The sequence below is a fragment of the Budorcas taxicolor genome, chromosome 20 (assembly GCF_023091745.1).
Source record: "Budorcas taxicolor isolate Tak-1 chromosome 20, Takin1.1, whole genome shotgun sequence".
In the NCBI taxonomy this organism is placed as follows: domain Eukaryota; kingdom Metazoa; phylum Chordata; class Mammalia; order Artiodactyla; family Bovidae; genus Budorcas; species Budorcas taxicolor.
This window is the reverse complement of record NC_068929.1, coordinates 26916929-26936981: the sequence shown is the minus strand read 5'-3', so window position 1 is coordinate 26936981 and position 20053 is coordinate 26916929. Positions and strand designations below refer to the sequence as shown.

The 20053-nt window shown below is 35.2% G+C and overlaps 1 protein-coding gene across 1 annotated transcript in view; it reads left to right on the top strand.

The window, feature by feature from the left end:
• DDX4 (DEAD-box helicase 4) overlaps positions 1 to 19768 on the top strand; it is a 68749-nt gene extending 48981 nt beyond the window's left edge. Inside the window, exons 15-21 of the mRNA XM_052659169.1 lie at positions 428 to 557; positions 1932 to 2098; positions 6334 to 6479; positions 16223 to 16322; positions 17096 to 17366; positions 18635 to 18745; positions 19682 to 19768. Coding sequence (XP_052515129.1) covers positions 428 to 557; positions 1932 to 2098; positions 6334 to 6479; positions 16223 to 16322; positions 17096 to 17366; positions 18635 to 18745; positions 19682 to 19768 — 1012 coding nt within the window. The remainder of the gene's footprint in view (positions 1 to 427; positions 558 to 1931; positions 2099 to 6333; positions 6480 to 16222; positions 16323 to 17095; positions 17367 to 18634; positions 18746 to 19681) is intronic.
• The last annotated feature ends 285 nt before the right edge of the window (positions 19769 to 20053 follow it).

Genomic DNA, 20053 nt, shown 5'->3' with positions numbered 1-20053 from the left:
GATTGTATCAGTTTATCCCTCAGAGTGCCAATTTCCCTACACTGGCTAACATGGCATTATCACACTTGAGGGAAAATTTTGTTAGACTTCAATTTTGTTAGACTTTGTTTTGTTTTGTTTTTTTTTGCTTTTAAAAATAATATTGAACTTAAAGTGTTTAAAAACCATTTGTATTTTTAATGAACATTTGTTCATGTTGTTGGCCCGTTGTGTGGGTGTTGGTTGTGTTTATCATTGTTTTTGAAGAGGTTTATCAGACAGGTTGCAAATATTTTTTTCCGGCAGCTTTTCAACTTTCTGGGATGAATTGTAAAAGAATGTTGAATATATTAGCTCTTTCTTTATGGATTTCATTTTACATCTCATTAAAAACAAATGACTAATTTTCAAGCAACTAGAAAATGACATTTATTTTTATTGTCAATAGGACTTGTGTAAGAGCAGTTGTCACATATGGGGGAACCCAGTTGGGGCATTCAATTCGACAGATAGTACAAGGCTGTAATATATTATGTGCTACTCCTGGGAGACTGATGGATATCATAGGCAAAGAAAAGGTAGGCTCTAGAGGGATAACAAAGTTGTGAGATTGACTAATAATTGTTTTGTTTGGGAAAGGGAGAAACTTGTGTAAAGACGTGTATGTTCATTACAGCACCATTTGTATATTAGGCTCCCATTTGATTCCTTGAATGCTTTCTTATATAAATCTTAATACAGATAGATAAATAGTATTTTTCATTTTATACTTGGGAAACAAACTTTTAGTGAGATTATGTAATTTATTCTAATCTCTAAATTAGCTCTAGTGAGTGATAGGGTTAGAATCTGGATCTGATTCCAGAATCCATATCCTAGACCCACTACACTGGGAGAAAAATGAAATCAATAATTTTTTCTAGTTTCATATATGTCTTGAGGAAATTATTGTTTTTTCCTGGAAGAAAACCTTTGTGGCATCAGTAATTTTGTCTCCTGTTTTAAGTGTGAGAATGATATTATCCAGGATTATAAAGTTTCTGTCTTTGGAGAGAGATTTTAGGGCTATTTATTTTCAGTATTCATATACCACATCATTACATCTCTGTATCAGTATTTTCAGTTCACTTTCATGACCCTGCTTTAGACTGTTCTCTAAAGGAATTATTAAAAATATGCTCTTTCTGCTGAAAGGAATTTTTCTTTACTTATTAAGAATATCCAGAGAAATTCACCTTGATTTCCCACTTTGTTTCCCATCTTCCATGGGGTAACAAAATCACTTGTTTTCTTTTTGCAAATATGTGCTTCTGTTTTTAGCACTTAGTATTCATGATAGGTAAGAAAAGTTTCCCAGTTGTTCCTGAATGATTAGAGAATCAGGGATTTATTAAGGGTTTAAAGGAGTTAGAAATAAATTTGTCAGTTATAGGCCATTTGATAATGTCATGCTATTAAGAAATTTTATTTCTTACATTGAATAGCCTGACTTTATCAGATAATACAGTCTAGATATGTGCTGTCCAATACAGTAGTCACTAGCTACATGTGGATATTTACATTTTAACTGATATAAAATTAAAAATTCGTTCTTCAAGGCACGCTAACTACATTTCAAGTGCTTAATAGCTGCATATGGCTACTGGCTAATAGTGAAGATATAGAATTTTTAAGTAATTACAGAAAGGTCTATTGTGTAATACTGATCTAAATGTTTTGATTTCTTTCAGTTTTATGAAATGTTTTATAACATAAGACAAAATTGAGAACTGAAATGAACACTATTACCTAACCGTAACAGTGGTCTCATCATTGTATGCATTGATTTCTAATCTTCATCTTTGAAAATACATTAATAGTTAGGCTTGATGAGAATATTTTCATTTAATATATCAACTACTATACTAACTAGTATGCATTCTTTGCTCTAACCCTTGAAAATATCTTAAAAGATTGGTCTCAGACAAGTCAAATACTTAGTTTTGGATGAAGCTGATCGCATGCTGGATATGGGTTTTGGACCAGAGATGAAAAAGTTAATTTCCTGCCCAGGAATGCCATCAAAGGAACAGCGTCAGACCCTTATGTTCAGTGCAACTTTTCCAGAAGAAATTCAAAGGTAAATTTTTTTCTTCTCAGAAGTAGCTGCTGTATACTAAAATGCTTTTACAGCAGGAGAACCATTGTGAATATCTTATTCTTGAGAAATTTACTTTTTAAAAAAATTTAGGATTATAACATAGTTTAAAAGTAAAGTATTTCTAAAAAGTTTACTATATTTTTCCTTGTTTCTTACCTTAATTCCTGGCTTTGCATTAGCATCGCATTTTATTAGAGTGTATGTGGTTGTGTGAGTGAGAAAATGAGAGCACGTGGCACCTAGCTAGGATTTAATAAGTGCTTACTAAATGAAATTATTTTTATGGTGGTGCCCCCTCTTTGACCCCAAATTATAGAGCTTAGGGGAATTGCACTTGTGTTAGGAAATTTATGTACTAATTGTTGACAGATATTTGAGTATCATAAATACACTGTGTGGTCTGTGAGTTCTGAGGTTAGCATGACATATTCCTGCTAGAATGGTGACTCTTCTTTTTGCCTGCTAATCCCTTGGCAACAGGGAACCTGAAGTACTTATACAGTTCAGTAAAACTCCTATTTTCTCTGGTGGAACTGTTAAGTGAAGTTGCTCAGTCGTATCCGACTCTGCGACCCCACGGACTGTAGCCTACCAGGCTTCTCCGTCCATGGGATTTTCCAGGCGAGGGTACTAGAGTGGGTTGCCATTTCCTTCTCCAGGGGATCTTCCTGACCCAGGAATCGAACCCGGGTCTCCTGCATTGCAGGCAGACGCTTTACCCTCTGAGTCACCAGGGAAGCCCCTTTGGAAACCAAGACCTCCAATACTTGTAGTAGGTGCAGTAAGCACAATTTCCCATGTGGGTCACTGGGAATGATGGTAAATGGGCCACTCTAGCTTGGATCCCATGGTTCCCAGACCCATATACTCCATAAAGATCTTTGGTTCCTACTGAATGATTGCTTTACTGTCTGCTTTTAAATGTTACAAATTGCCTATTATTCCATCTGATGTCCATTTTTCGCATTCTGTATTCCCCAAACCGTTGTAGCATCCATATCCTTGGCTTGCATTTCTACCTGTTCTCCCAAACTTATTACCTGTAATTTTTTGATTGAAGTATAGTTGACTTAAAATATTATTAGTTTCAAGTGTACAACTTAGTAATTTAATATTTTATAGAATATATTCCATACAAAGTTATAAAATGTTAAATATGTTCCTTATGCTGTACATTCTGTCTTTGTAACTTATTTTATACCTAGTAGTTTGTAACTCAATCCTCTTCACCTCTTTTACTACTCTGCTGGCCCCCTCCCTTTTGGTGACCATTGGTTTATTCTCAATATCTGAGTCTGTTTGTTTTGTTATATTTGTTCCTTTGTTTTATTTTTTAGATTCCGCTTATAAGTGAAAATGTACAGTATTTGCTTTTTTCTGACTTCTTTTAGTAGATATAATTACCTCCAGATTCATCCATGTTATTGAAAATGGCAAAATTTCATTATTTTCTGTGGCTGAGTAATATTCCATTGTGTGTGTTTGTACCACATCTTCTTTATCCGTTCATCTGTTGATGGAAACTTAGGTTGTTTTTATATCTTGTCTATTGTAAATAATGCTGCTATGAACATTGGGATACATGTATCTTTTCATTTTAGTGATTTCATTTTCTTCAGATACTTACTCAATAGTGGAATTGCTTCCTATGGTAGTTTTATTTTGAATTTTTTGAAAAATGCCCATTCTGTTTTCTGTAGTGGCTGTACCAATTTACACTCCCACCATCAGTGCATGTGGATTCTCTTTTCTCCACATCTTGCCAGCCCTTGTTATTTCTTGTCTTTTTGATAATAGCCATTCTGACAGGTGTGCAGTGATATTTCATAGTAGTTTTGATTTGCCTTTCCCTGATGATTAGTGTTATTGAGCATCTTTTCATATGCCTATTGGCCATCTGTATGTCTTCTTTGGGAAAATGTCTATTCAGGACCTCTGCCCATTTAAAAAAATTGGGTTGTTCATCTTACACTATGAAAGAGATCATGAAGAAACCCTAAAACAGTGTACTGATTGGGAGAAGATATTTGTAAACAGTATGTTCAATGAGGGGTTAATATACGAAATCCATGAAGAACTTGTGTAAGTTAATGTGTGAACTTGTGTAAGTTAATATCAAAAAACAGACTGATTATTACTTGTATGCTTAATCCTTCTCCTCAGCTTCAGACTTTTAGATTTAACTCTTCAGGATTATTTTTCCTCTTAGATGAATTACCAGTAACTCATGTTCATCAGGTACAAAATTGAACCTCTCTTCAACTCCCTTTTTTCTTTCCAGTTTTCCTTGTTGGCATCAAGGTCTTTTGAAACCAAAGTCGTTTGAAGCATGTTGATTCCTCCCTCATATTCCTTTAACTTCGCCCTTCAAAAGTATTCAACTTGGCAGTTATCTCTAAAATATTGCAAATTTGTTAGTTTCTTCTCTGTTTACCATTATTTTAGGTCCTTTTCAGTTCCCCTCTGCTCATTGATAGTAGCTTTCTAATATGTCTGCAGTTTGACTTTAGGGCTGTTAAAATTGCAAAACTAAGTCTGATCTTTATCACCATGTATTTAAAATAAATTCTCCCATGTCTTTCCATTTCCACAGACTAACCAACTTTTAAATGCTTTTGTACATGACAATTTTTGCCTCATTTGCCACTTTATTCCTTGTAATGATGTTTTTCTGGCTTATTTAGAGTATTTCCTATTGGCTACACAAGCCAAATTCTGTTCCTCTTCATTATTTATCCATATTTCTTCTTTCATTCTGCACAGAGTGCTTTTCCTTAGTCATCACTATTTCATGTTCTTGCTTGCTGCTTCTTTAGATAAAGGTTTAAACTTGAAGACTCTTAATAGACATCATTTCATCCATTTCCTGCCAGTCTTAAAAAGGAACCCTCTATCTTGTGAAAGAAACTATTTAAAACACTTTTCAGTTTTCTTGTAATATAGTAAGGTTAAATCGCTGTTAAATATTGTAGCACTAGCTTACTATAGTAAAACATTAAATAATTAAAATATGTAAATATTAAACTAATAAAATATTTTTAAATTATAGTAATTGCTTTTATATAGCTATATTTATGCTGTTTGATATGAGGAACACAGGCAGAGATCATCATATTCATCTTTATACACATAGTACCTTATACCACATATGCCTCACGTGAGGCACTCAGTATATATTTTAATGAGTGTAAAGGATGATTGATAATTAAGAATTTTAGATAATGTCAAGGTTTGTGCCTGGATGAAAGGGTTCTTGACTCTAGAAGTAGTGTATGAACAAGAAGTTTTTCTTTTATGATAAAAGAGCAGATGAAAAAGAAGCAGCAGTGATTTATTAAGATTCTAGATATGCGGAGTTTGAACTATTTTCTTGATATGCTAGGAAATGACTAGAAAGTAAGAGATTGCTATGTAGGAGAGAGGAGGACTGCTCCACGACCTCCTCTTTTTTCCTCCCAAACTTTCTCTGTAATTGGCAATTCCCCTTCTCCCCACCTCATGTTTCTGTGATCTAAAGCAGGGCTTCTTCATTATATGTTGTCCGTGAGTTGTGTGAGTGTCAGGATGCTGGTACCCTCAAACTTTGGGGAGATCATCTGCAGCTTGGTGTGGCCTAGCCCCTAGTCTGTTCACCTGGTCTCGTTTTTTTCACCAGTTATGCCCTACAGATATTATCATTTTCTATGTTTGTCATGATGTGAAAAGCATTGACTTAAGATCTGGTTTGCTCAGAATATTATAGTTCATTTAGAATATACTAATTTAACAGCTCATATTTTCAGGAAACAACTCTTATAAATAACATATGTGAAGGCATTGAATGAAGAACAGAATTTTTGCTGTTGGTTTGCATTTTAATCTTTAATTAAAAAATTCCTGCTTGTTGTAGTCTGATAGTTTAGCATACTTTTGTTGTCTACACATTTTATATAGTTTCATGTGGTCAGGGCTCCACTTGAAATTACCCATCATTTGACACAGACTTTTTCATTCGTAATAAGTCTTTTGCAAAATGCTAACATTTTACAATGATATTTGAAAGTGATACTTGGGTGATATAATATCTACCATCTCTTATTATGACTGTTATAATCTGGCTTATAAATGTTATAATCTGTCTTATAAATGTTGAAGTAACACTTGCGGGAATTCAGTGAATATTATTAGTATTGATGGAAGAGAATAAGTTAAGGAATACTCTTTTGTCTTTCAAGGTTGGCTGGGGAGTTTTTAAAGTCGAATTATTTGTTTGTTGCTGTTGGACAAGTGGGTGGAGCATGTAGAGATGTTCAGCAGACCATTCTTCAAGTTGGCCAGTACTCAAAAAGAGAAAAACTTGTTGAAATTCTACGAAACATAGGTATCTTATGTTGATTATCTTTTGTCATGATTTTGATTTTTTAAAAAATTACTTCTAGAAATGACTTTAAGCATTATTTGTCATGAGTTAAGTAAGTTTTCACTGTTTCTTCTTCCTCTAAAGTTCTTTTTCTTATGATTTGATTTTCTGGTAAAGTATATAGCAGTATAGTCCTTTCTCCTCCATAAATGTTAAAAAAATAGGAAGAGTTTAAGACTTTAACAATGCTTGACCAAAAACTATTCCAGCAAAAATATATATGTTCCTGTTTTAGAAAATAGAAAGGATTAGTAACATATTTTTACATCAAGCTGTATTTACTCCACTAAAAGTAAGATCTTTGTTGTATTTCTAATTCCAAGTTTTTGCTCTCTAAGGCTTCCTGTGTTCATATATTCAAAGAATTTTGGAACTAGAAGGGACTTTAAAGATCTAATTCTGTTCCTTACAATGTTAATGAGAAGCTCTAGCCCTCCCTTCAAAAAAGCCAGTTTTTATGGAAAGTTGTATTTCTTTGTTTGATTGAGATAGCTTTAGTTTATTCCTCGAAATAAAATTTTATAATATGGCCATTTTAATATTTTTTTGTTGCCTCACAGGCTAAATGTATCATATGGATCCTTTCTCCTCATCCTCCATTTTAAGTGCCTGTTTCAGTTTGAAGTCAGTGTTAGGAATGGGGAATAAAAAGGCAAGAAGCTGTCTAATTTCCAACAGTAAGAAGAAGTTGATTTAGAAATGCTTTTAAAAGGCTTCTAGTCTTCAGTTTTTTCTGAGTTTTATATAAAAAAAACTTTTAAAAACCAAATATTCATCTTGAGTTTGAAAAATGTTATTAGTTTTACTTCATGATATGTTTCATAGCATGTACTGTTGCATGCAAAATAAAAATAGTAATTGTTGTGGGCCATATACTATTCTGATTATTTTACATGTGTCACTCATTTAATTCTCAAAACAACCTCTGAGGGTGGGGTTTGTTACCCTCATTTTAAAGTTGAGGGCACTGAAATACAGAGATTTCAAATAACTTGCCCAGTATAAATTGAAGTTCCAAATGCAACAGGAGATAAGTAATACATGGTTTTGCTGAAGTTAGAGCAAATTTCTAGTATAATTATCTTAAGACTTTTTATATATGAATTTATGAAATGAAGTTTGAGAATAATTCTGCTGAAGATAGTGTTTCAAAAGTGCTGGTTTCTCTTTGGGAAACCTTTGAGGTCAGCATGTAACACTGTTGGTATACTTCTGTATTATTTGAAAGGTTAAATGTTTTGTAGTTCATAATTTATTATTCTTGGTTTCTTTTTACTTTGCATAGAAATGTTATGCTGTATATCATATTTTACATATTTTTGTTCATATAAATTGCTCTCTTTTTCTAATCATTAACTTAAATCTGGTAGCTTTCCTCTTCTGCTTTTAAAATGTATAGGTTTCATTATTTCATAGTAGTATACCAACTGCCTTTTTCATAATTTTAAATGAACAGGTGTAAAAGATTTTATTGAGCTCATTAATTACAAAGAAAACTAGTAAAATGTTATAGCCAGTTCAGAGGAGAATTCAAAGAATGCATTTATGTGTAGGATATCAGGAAGACTAAGATGAATTTATAAATAGATGCAAAATTGATCAATGTCCATAAAGTGTAATAATTTGTTACATTTGAGGGAAGATTTTCATTTGTATTTTTAACAATAAGAATCATTTTCATTGCTCTCAGTTGCAGTAGAGGTATAAAACAAAGGTAGTAAAAGGTACAGACAACCTTGAAGGGTATGCTAGTCAGTATCAGCTTTGCTCATTTCAGAGTCTTCAACAGTTTTTTCTGACAACCTGTATTCCCACATAGTCACAATAATCTCAGATTACTCTTGATCAAAGAAAGGCTGGTCTCATTATGTTTGGCCTATTTTCATAGGTGCAGCAAGACTGTTTCATAACAAAGGCCTCTCAAGTTTGTTGCACGAATCTAGAGCCGTACAACATTGAACAACTATGAAAGTCACAAAGTTAACTTCTAGATAGTTTTCATAAGAAATCTGAGATTGAAGTTGTAAAGGTCTCTGAAGAATAGGAAACTAAGTCTAAGATACTTTTCATATACCATTTACAGTACCTAGAAATTTAAGTGAATTCCTCTCTTCTAAATTTCCCCAGATTTTTAATGTAATTGATTCTTGTTTCATTGAATCTGTCAGCAGGTTCCATCTGCTTTTGGACTATAAACAGTTTTAGAAATTATCCTCAATCCAGTGATCTTTTCAGGTTGTCAGAATGTCAGTTTACAGCCTTTTACCTTGAGGTATTAATAGTTTGAAGTGCCTGAAACAGTCCTTTACCACAAGACTTGGAGTCTGTTCTTCTTCACTGATGATAGAAATTCTCTGGTTTATAGAAAGTCTTTGGACAAGCATCAAAACAAAACAGAAACTGTCTGTAGTTGACAGAGAATGATTGTGGTTCAGTTATTAGTGATCATTGTTAAATATAGAAGATCTGACGAAGGCTGAAAATAGGAATAAATCTACAAACAAATTTGGTTGTATGGAGCAGTGTACCTCCAAGCCTCTGAAATATATACAGAAAACCTGTTTAGAGTTGTTTCATAAGTGTCTTTGTCAGTGTTTCTCCTGAAGTTTAAAAAAAATATTATGAACAGCAAGAGAATTTACATAATTCTAGGGACTTCTCATAAAGTAAACAGTTTTGAAATGTATAAATAACATTTTACCTATGCATTTCAACCTAGGGAAAGCTTAATGTCTTCTGATAAAACAGTTCTTACCACGCAACTCCTAAAAGTAATAACATGCTATACAAGCTTAATTATTTTTAGCCTCTCTTTTATTTTATATGGTGAAATAAAAAGCCTTTCTTTTCCCTGGGGTTCTTTGAGAAATCCCAGAAGTAGTTTAGGTGGATTTCTTCTTCTAAATTTATCAGTTCCTTTTAGTCGTTCAGTCATGTCCTACTCTTTGTGACCCCATGAGCCGTAGCACACCAGGCCTCCCTGTCCATTACCAACTTCCGTATTCTACCCAAACCCATGTCCATTGAGTTGGTGATGCCATCCAGCCATCTCATCCTCTGTCGTCCCCTTCTCCTCCTGCCCTCAATCTTTCCCAGATCAGGAAAAGTCAGGAAAATCTGACTTTTCCAGTGAGTCAGCTCTTCACATTAGGTGGCAAAAGTATTGGAGTTTCAGCTTCAACATCAGTCCTTCCAGTGAACACCCAGGACTGATCTCCTTTAGGAAGGACTGATTGGATCTCCTTGCAGTCCCAGGGACTCTCAAGAGTCTTCTCCAACACCACAGTTCAAAAACATCAATTGTTCTGCGCTCAGCTTCTTTATAGTCCAACTCTCACATCCATACATAACCACTGGAAAAACCATAGCCTTGACTAGACAGACCTTTGTTGACAAAGATATGTCTCTGCTTTTTAATATGCTGTCTAGGTTGGTCATAATTTTCCTTCCAAGGAGTAACCATCTTTTAATTTCATGGCTGCAGTCACCATCTGCAGTGATTTTGGAGCCCAGAAAAATAAAGTGAGCCACTGCTTCCACTGTTTCCCCATCTATTTGCTATGAAGTGATGGGACCAGATGCCATGATCTTCATTGTCTCAATGTTGAGCTTTAAGCCAACTTTTTCACTCTCACTTTCATTAAGAGGCTCTTTAGTTCCTCTTCACTTTCTGCCATAAGGGTGGTGTCATCTGCATATCTGAGGTTATTGAGATTTCTTCCGGCAATCTTGATTCCAGCTTATGCTTCCTCTAGCCCAGCGTTTCTCATGATGTACTCTGCATATAAGTTAAATAAGCAGGGTAACAATATACGGCCTTGATGTACTCCTTTTCCTATTTGGAACCAGCCTGTTGTTCCATGTCCAGTTCTAACTGTTGCTTCCTGACCTGCATATATATAGGCTTCTCAAGAGGCAGGTCAGGTGGTCTGGTATTCCCATCTCTTTCAGAATTTTCCACAGTTCATTGCGATCCACACAGTCAAAGGCTTTGGCATAGTCAGTAAAGCAGAAATAGATGTTTTTATGGAACTCTCTTGCTTTTTCGATGATGCAGAGGTTGTTGGCAATTTGATCTCTGGTTCCTCCGCCTTTTCTAAAACCAGCTTGAACATCTGGAAGTTCACGGTTCCTGTACTGCTGAAGCCTGTCTTGGAGAATTTTGAGCATTACTTTGCTAGCGTGTGAGATGAGTGCAATTGTGCGGTAGTTTGAGCATTCTTTGGCATTGCCTTTCTTTGGGATTGGAATGAAAACTGACCTTTTCCAGTCCTGTGGCCACTGCTGAGTTTTCCAAATTTGCTGGCCTATTGAGTGCAGCACTTTCACAGCATCATCTTCCAGGATTTGAAATAGTTCAACTGGAATTCCATCACCTCCACTAGCTTTGTTCATAGTGATGCTTCCCTAAGGCCCACTTGACTTCACATTCCAGGATGTCTGGCTCTAGGTGAGTGATCACACTATCGTGGTTATCTGGGTCATGAAGATCTTTTTTGTACAGTTCTTCTGTGTATTCTTGCCACCTCTTCTTAGTATCTTCCATTTCTGTTAGGTCTAAATTTATAGTCTGATATTAAAAAAACAAAGTCAAAAGTTGGCAGAGGAGAGTTGAACATTTTACTAGTGTAAGATTACTTACTTCTTAGATAGTAATTTAATTGAAGTGACAAAGCATTTAAAAATGAGTAGACGGTAATGTGGTTATCAAGACAATAGCTCTTTCATAAAGGTCTTTTTCTCTTTAAACAACCAAAGACATAATAAAGTCAAAAGATTCTCTGCTATATAGGCTGATTATAAGGAAGAGAAAGAAGAACCTTTCATATTATAAGTAAAGGCATTAAACAGTAAATCAGGAAATAGTTCCATGAAAATTGATTGAATTTGTTAAAATTCTAACACATTTCATCCTTATTTTTGTTGGGGGGGTAGCTTTCCCGGTGGCTCAGTGGTACAGAGGATACCTTCAATGTAGGATATGCAGGAGATGTGGGTTCGATCCCTAGGTCAGGTAGATGCCCCCTGGAGGAGGGCATGGCAGCCCACTCCAGTATTCTTGCCTGGAGAATCCCATAGATAGAGGAGCCTTGTGGGCTACCGTTCATGGTGTTGAAAGAATAGGACACCACTGAAGAGACTTAACACAAGCACATAGCTTTTTTTTTTTAAAGACTCACATATTATAAACTGGTATAAAATTCAGTTTCCACGTTTTATCTTTTATTGTGCATTTTTCATATTCTGGAGCAAACTGACACTTCAGGACAAAATGAATCTTTCTCAGGGTCTCCGAGATGCTCTCAAGGAGTCTGTGAGGTAAAAACAATTTTCATAATTATACTGAAATTATTTTAACATGCAGAATGTTCCAGTAAATATTTAAATTTTTTTTGGTTTTAGTTTTTAGGGTGGTAAATGTTAGTTGTTACAACCCATGTAGCTAAAACTCTTTGGGATTGTTGGTAATTTTTTGATTTTAAAAGAGTCATAGACCAAAATTTTGAGAGCTGTAACTTTAGGGAAATTTTACTTTTTCTTTCCTTGAAAAATAAATGCAAAAACAGTTTATATTTCTTGGTCAATATTACTCCTAGTACAGTCTCAACCACTTATGTTAATTATTGCTTTTAACCAAAATTCACTTCTGTTTCATAGAGGAAACGAGTCAGGGATGAATAGTTGAGAGATACCATACAGAGAGACATTGAGGCTGACTACCAGAACTCATGAACTTTGTATACTACTTTCTACACCATACATATCCTTTTACATTTAAAGTAGCAAAATTGAGTATCTTCCTTGTTATGACTCAAAGATATTGCCTCTCTATAATATATGAAAAATAACAAGCAAATTCTATCCTATATTCAGTGATTATCAGTTTAATTAACTCAGTATAGTCTGCTATTTTAACTTAACCTAAAGCCAAAGATCTTGGAAGTTATCTTCTAGATGACAGTATGCAAAACAGTAGATAATGTTGAATAGTTAGTTTAGTTGAACACAGATTTACATTTTCATACACTTAAACATTATGGAGAATATCAATTTGATTGGCAAATCTTCATACATTAAGAAAAACCCAAGTAAAATAAGATATGTTTGTTTTCTACTTAACACTGATAAATTGAAGGAAGGACATGCGTATTTTTAAAACCAAAGTTATTAAGTTAGTCTTACTTATCAAAAGTTTCGCTTAATTTATGAGAACTTGGAATCTTAAAATATTTCTGCTTAGTTGCTATAGGAAGAGTTTTTAATTTGATATAGTTGGAGTGCATGCTTAGTTGCTTCAGTTGTGTCCGACTCTGCGACCCTATGAACCATGGCCTGCTAGGCTCCTCTGTCTATGGGATTCTCCAGACAAGAATACTGCAGAGGGTTCCCATTTCCTTCTCCAATAGTTAAAGTATTATGAGTCAGTTTCTCTATTTTCTGGGAATTTTAGATTTCTGGAATGTTTAGAATCATAGTTTTTAGAATTATGGATTTCTATAAATTCTCTAATTTATCTGTGTAAACCAGTCAGAATTGAACTCCTTTAGAGACTTTTACTTGTCCATAGAGTATTAACATAATGATTATATACAGTGGTAGATAAACCCCTTTCTGAATTATAGCTACATAAAGAGCTGATAACTTCAGTTCTGTCACTTAAGCCATAGGTCAAGAATGTACACAGAAATAGAAAAAAATTGCAATTTGGGTACCAGAGCTAAAATTCTTTTCAGATTCTTAATTTTAGTTCACAATGGACTAATAGACAAAATAAGCTGACAAGATGAATTCTGTATTATTTTTCACCTCACAGAATAAGTAATTATAATTCATTAATCCATTTACAAAGATCACAAAATGGTCTGATCATAAAACTAAATTTTCATTATCTCTGCCACTGAAGGGTTATAGCTTATTACCTGAACTAAAAAAAATCCAAAATTTTTAGTAGAGGAAAAACAGAGAAACTGTCAGCGGAGTTAAATTTTTATTACCATTTTGGGATTCACACTGGGGAACCAGGAAAAGATGAGGTCAAGCCTTTAAGCTGCATAGTAGTATTATGTACCTGACTATATCAAATGAATCAGTTTTGGCATTGGGCATCTTGATGGATGATCTCCAAAACTGTTGAAAGATAATTTTTGATAAAACATAAAATCATTACTCATTAATAAAATGACTGTGTCTCAAGGATATAACTCATTTATTACTGTAGGAATCAGTCATTCTCTTGATTTCCTACCTTGTTGTCTGATATCTGAGATTAAATATCACCTCTAAAACCTTCCTTTCTTGCAGTCCTACTATCTCACTTAGGAAGTTCCATTCAGTATCTTGCCTGGAGAATTCCAGGGACAGAGGAGCCTGGTGGGCTATAGTCCATGGGGTCACAAAGAATCAATCGGACATGACTGAGTGACTAACACTCGCTCCAGTTGTTCAGACACAAAAATATGAGGCATCTTTGATTTCTTTCTCCAGTGTACAAATCTGATCTGTCAGCAGAGTCCTCTGTTTCTGTCTAGCATCAAACTATACCAGAACCCATCAGTTGCTAAGTTAAAACAAAGATCAGATCTACTTCTTTTCTCCAAACCCAATGGCTTCCGTCCTCAAAGTAAAGATCTTTCAGTGGATTTCAGGGCACTTCATGAAATGGCTTCCATCATCCCTCTCCAAATCCTACTGCTCTCCATTGCTCACCCTATTCTAGCTGTACTTTGCTCATTACTCTTCCCCACATGTACCAGACATGGTCCTACCTCATTGCCTTTGTTCTTGGTATTCCCTCTGCCTAGAATGTAAAAACCAGATGGGGACCTCTTTTCTGTTTTTGTTTTTGTTTTTTTCTTGATCACATAAAGAAGACCTATACCTTAGAACCTTTATATTTGTTCTTACCTCTGACCTATAATGAGCTTCCCTGGTGGCTCAGAGGTTAAAGCGTCTACCTGCAATGCGGGAGACCTGGGTTTGATCCCTGGGTCGGGAAGATCCCCTGGAGAAGGAAATGGCAACCCACTCCAGTATTCTTGCCTGGAGAATCCCATGGAAGGAGGATCCTGGTGGGCTACAGTCCATGGGATCACAGAGTCGGACATGACTGAAGCGATTTCACTTTCACTGACCTATAATGCTGTTTCCTCAGATATCTGAATAGTTCACTTGTTTAGTAATATCTGTCCCCAGATGTCATCTAATTGGAGACGGTGCATAAACCCATCTGGCCCTTTATTCTGCTAAACTTTTTCTTTTTTAGACTTAATGCATCGTATTTGTTATTTACCTCTCCACAATGAGTGTAGGTGCTTTGTTTTATTTGCTGTGTTTTTGGTTTCTAGAATAGATACTGGCATTTACTGGGTGCTAAATGTTTGTTGAATAAATGGAGACAGCTGATAGGGACACAGGGGAATGAGATTATGAAAAGTAACACCTTGTTACTTCTATTCAGGCTATAGATTATTATCTTTCCTCTCTAACATTTTATAGAAAATTTCTTGGTGTGGAAAAGTCTCTGGCTCATGCTTATATTTAAACCAATTAACTAAGCTAACAAGTAAATATTCTTTAATGTGTTAAGACCCTGAGATAATATCTTGTATATCTATCTATCTATCTATCTATCTATAAGATACTTTGGGGATTAAGGGGGATTGAATTGAGATAATGTTGAAACATAGAATATTGTAGAGTTTGTCAGCCCTGGGTTGAATGCAATTATTATGAATGCCTCTGGCAGTCAAGGTAGAATAAAAGATTCTATAACCGTGGGAAGAACAAAGGCATTTATTTATAGAGAGGAAAATGAAGGGCCTGAGCCAAATTAGGAACTGCTAAGAGTTGGCAGGTAGATACCATTTATCTTTCCCTGATTGCAGCCATGAAATTAAAAGACGCTTACTCCTTGGAAGAAAAGTTATGACCAACCTAGATAGCATATTGAAAAGCAGAGACATTACTTTGCTGACTAAGGTCCATCTAGTCAAGGCTATGGTTTTTCCAGTAGTCATGTATGGATGTGAGAGTTGGACTGTGAAGAAAGCTGAGCGCCAAAGAATTGATGCTTTTGAACTGTGGTGTTGGAGAAGACTCTTGAGAGTCCCTTGGACTGCAAGGAGATCCAACCAGTCCATCCTAAAGATCAGTCCTGGGTGTTCATTGGTAGGACTGATGTTGAAGCTGAAACTCCAATACTTTGGCTACCTCATGTGAAGAGTTGACTCATTGGAAAAGACTCTGATGCTGGGAGGGATTGGGGGCAGGAGGAGAAGGGGACGACAGAGGATGAGATGGCTGGATGACATCACTGACTCGATGGATGTGAGTCTGAGTGAACTCCGGGAGACGGTGATGGACAGGGAGGCCTGGCGTGCTGCGATTCATGAGGTTGCAAGGAGTCGGACACACGACTGAGTGACTGAACTGAACTGAACTGAAGTCTCTACTTATTGGTTGGCCTATGAAGGCAAAGGGCAAGTGGTTGCTTTTCTTTTTTTTTTTCAGTCATAAAGTAGGAAAAAGTCCTTGTCTCTCTGTCTTTGACATTTATCCACTCAGGAAATATTTGAATTGCTCTTACCTATCAGGCCTGAGTCTAGGTGCTGGGAATACAGTGGTGGATAAAACAGTTTCCTACTCACTCTATGCTTTTTTTTCTTTTCCTGATTTTGTAGTTTGAATGTTTCATTGTCTTATAGGTGATGAAAGAACTATGGTCTTTGTTGAAACTAAGAAAAAAGCAGATTTTATTGCCACTTTTCTTTGTCAAGAAAAAATATCAACAACAAGTATTCATGGGTGAGTAGATTATTATGATTTCCTAATAAGGAGATAACTTCTATTTGTCATTTGTTAAGAAATGTTGGTATATTTAACTAGTAAAAAATCCTGGAATTAGGATCTCAAAATCTAACTATTATTCTTCATCTTTAAGTTTTTATAAGAACCAAGTGACAGGGATGGGTGAGTTAGAAGTATCTTAAGTTCCTCATTATGATTGTCAAGCAATCTCACTTAAAGTCTCTCTGATTCTTAGATCTAGGTGTTTATTCAGCTAAATCTATCCAGTGCTTGATATTCTTTTCACTGGAGTCCTCAAAAATGTCATGTTAACACAACTTCATTGGCACTTTACTAGGAGATCTAAAATATTAATCAGTAAATAATGTAGAATTCAGAGATTATACTTTAAAAAAATCAGTAATTTTTGAGAAAGCATTTGATCCACTAGTTGTGTATTTTTTGTCAAAACTAGAAACAGTTTATTAGTGGGTAAGATTTGATGTTTGTTGTATTTGAGTCTATATTTTGGCTGTAGGTATTAGCTGTCACCTTACTTCATCTGCAAACGGGGTTATTCGTCCTAACCTTTAAAGTATTATTGTGAGAATTAAATGATGACTTAAAAGAAATTAGTATAATACTTTGTATGTAAGAAGTAGACATTAATGTTAACTGTTGCTATTTTTTTTTTACTGTTATTAAAAAGAAATCTATCTGTTGAACTTTAATGGATCTCTTTAATAATTTTCTTAAGGGCTGTTCTAATACATGCTTTGTTTTCTTTCAAGTGATCGTGAACAGAGAGAAAGAGAGCAAGCTCTTGGAGATTTCCGCTGTGGAAAGTGCCCTGTTCTTGTTGCTACTTCAGTAGCTGCCCGAGGGCTGGATATTGAAAATGTTCAGCATGTTATTAATTTTGATCTTCCTTCTACCATTGATGAATATGTTCATCGAATTGGGCGTACTGGTCGTTGTGGAAATACTGGCAGAGCTATTTCCTTTTTTGATCTGGAATCAGATAGCCATTTAGCACAGCCTCTAGTGAAAGTGCTATCAGATGTAAGTTTTTAATTTTTAAAACTGAATGGATAGTGTTCTTACCTTGTCATTGAAAGCAGACATTTTATATGTATGGATTTTCAGTTCAGTTCAGTTGCTCAGTCGTGTCTGACTCTTTGCAACTCCATGGACTGCATATAGCAGGCTTCCCTGTCCATCACCAACTCCCAGAGCTTACTCAAACTCATGTCCATCGAGTTGGTGATGCCATCCAACCATCTCATCCTCTGTCGTCCCCTTCTCCTCCTGTCTTCAATCTTTGCCAACATCAGGGTCTTTTCCAATGAGTCAGTTCTTTGCATCAGGTGGCCAGAGTATTGGAGCTTCAGCTTCAGCATAAGTCCTTGCCAATATTCAGGACTGATTTCCTTTAGGATTGACTGGTTATATCTCCTTGCAGTCCAAGAGATTTTCGAGAGTCTTCTCCAACATCACAGTTCAAACACATCAATTCTTCTGTGCTCAGCTTTCTTTAAAGTCCAACTCTCACATCCATACATGACTACTGAAAAAACCATAGTTTTGACTAGACAGACCTTTGTTGGCAAAATAATGTCTCTGCTTTTTAATGTGCTGTCTAGGTTGGTCATAGCTTTTCTTCCAAGGAGCAAGCATCTTTTAATTTCATGGCTGTAGTCATCATCTGCAGTGATTTTGGTGCCCAGAAAAATAAAGTCTCTCACTGTTTCCATTGTTTCCCCATCTGTTTGCCCTGAATTGATGGGACTGGATGCCATGATCTTAGTTTTCAGAATGTTGAGCTTTAAGCCAACTTTTTCACACTCTTCTTTCACTTTCATCAAGAGGCTCTTTAGTTCTTCTTCGCTTTCTGCCATAAGAGTGGTGTCATCTGCATATCTCAGGTTATTGATATTTCTCCGGGCAATCTTGATTCTACCTTGTGCTTCATCCAGCCCAGCATTTTGCATGATGTACTCTGCATATAAATTAAATAAGCAGGGTGATGATATACAGCCTTGACATACTCCTTTCCCTATTTGGAACCAGTCTGTTGTTCCATGTCCAGTACTAACTGTTGCTTCTTGACCTGCATACAGATTCCTCAAGAGGCAGGTCAGGTGGTCTGGTATTCCCATCTCTTGAAGAATTTTCCAGTTTGTTGTGATCTACATAATCAAAGGCTTTGGTGTAGTCAATAAAGCAAAAGTAGATGTTTTTCTGGAAATCTTGCTTTTTCGAAGGAAAAGTAAACTTGAATCTTTTGAGACTTTATGCATGTTGTTTATGAAGTTAATTTTTTTTTTAAGGCTCAACAGGATGTTCCTGCATGGTTAGAAGAAATTGCCTTTAGTACATATGGTCCTGGCTTCAGTGGTAATGCAAGAGGAAATGTGTTTGCATCAGTCGATACTAGAAAGGTTAGTTGGGGGGGAAAATTTAGAAATTGGCTTTTAGTTATTTACGCTTTATAAATGTTGTGCTTAATATTGTGAAGTAACTATAACAATAACTTAAGCCATTATTTTCATGCCTGGAAGATTAATGTTTCTCTAAATTTTTTTTTAACACAAACAAGTTTATTATATTTGGTTGACCTATATTTGCTGTCAAACATACATTATTTTTAATGTCAGAAAATATTTTGCCTCAAAATATACTGCTCAGAATTAGTGATAAATTTTCATTTTACATCTTTTGTAACATTTAACCCTTATGACAATGTCCTCCTCATATATATCTCCATCAGTTAAGTTCAGTCATGTCCAACTGTTTGCAACCCCATGGACTGCAGCACGCCAGGCTTCCCTGTCTATTAACAACTCCCAGAGCTTGATCAAACTCATTTTATGTACATATATAGTTTTGGTCTTAAAGGGGAGGAATTTAAGATTTATGCTCAAACACCTTCCTTTCCCATTTTAAATTCTAATTTGGTATCTTCTGAGATTTTTGTAGTAATTCTTTATTTTTTGAATTCTGACCACATTATTAAGTAAGACAAAATAATAGCAGTGTGATTGCATATCTTTTCTATTGTGTCAGTTTCTAGGCAACATAATTTTTATACAGAAACAATGGACATACTGGTCATTAAGTATTTATGCTTATTCATTGAAGTGAGGAGCTTTGTTTTTCCATTTGCCAAAACTATTGGCTTACATTTTTTCTTTAAATACTCTGTGCAATTTAAACTTCCTAGGTTGATATGGACCTTTTTTCAAATGAATTGGATTCAGTGAGAATGAAATTTTTTGTTTGGGGAAGAAATGGTAGAAAGCTTGAGTCCTTGCTATCAGTCTAGGTAGTTAATGGTGCATAAAATCAAATGTTTGTTTGTTTGTTTGTTTTTTAAGAATTACCACGGCAAGAGCTCTTTGAACACAGCAGGGTTTTCTTCATCACAAGCTCCTAATCCAGTAGATGATGAGTCATGGGATTAAAACGAAAACAACCTGCAAGTTTGTGGTACAGTTTTGATGCAGAAAAGAAAGTAGTTTTGATTTTTGAGTTCTTAAAACAGAAGTATAAAACCTTGCATCTCCTATCCTTCTGTTCTTACTCCCACCCTTAAAAAAAATCTTTACTGACTAGTTATGTGAAATGCTAAAAGTTACAGCGTTGCAGTTACTAATACAAATGGTGTTAACCAGAAAGATTAAAGCATTCTAAATGTCTTGCCTATTTCTATTGTATTCTTCAAGGGTTTTAGACATATTTCATGTCTA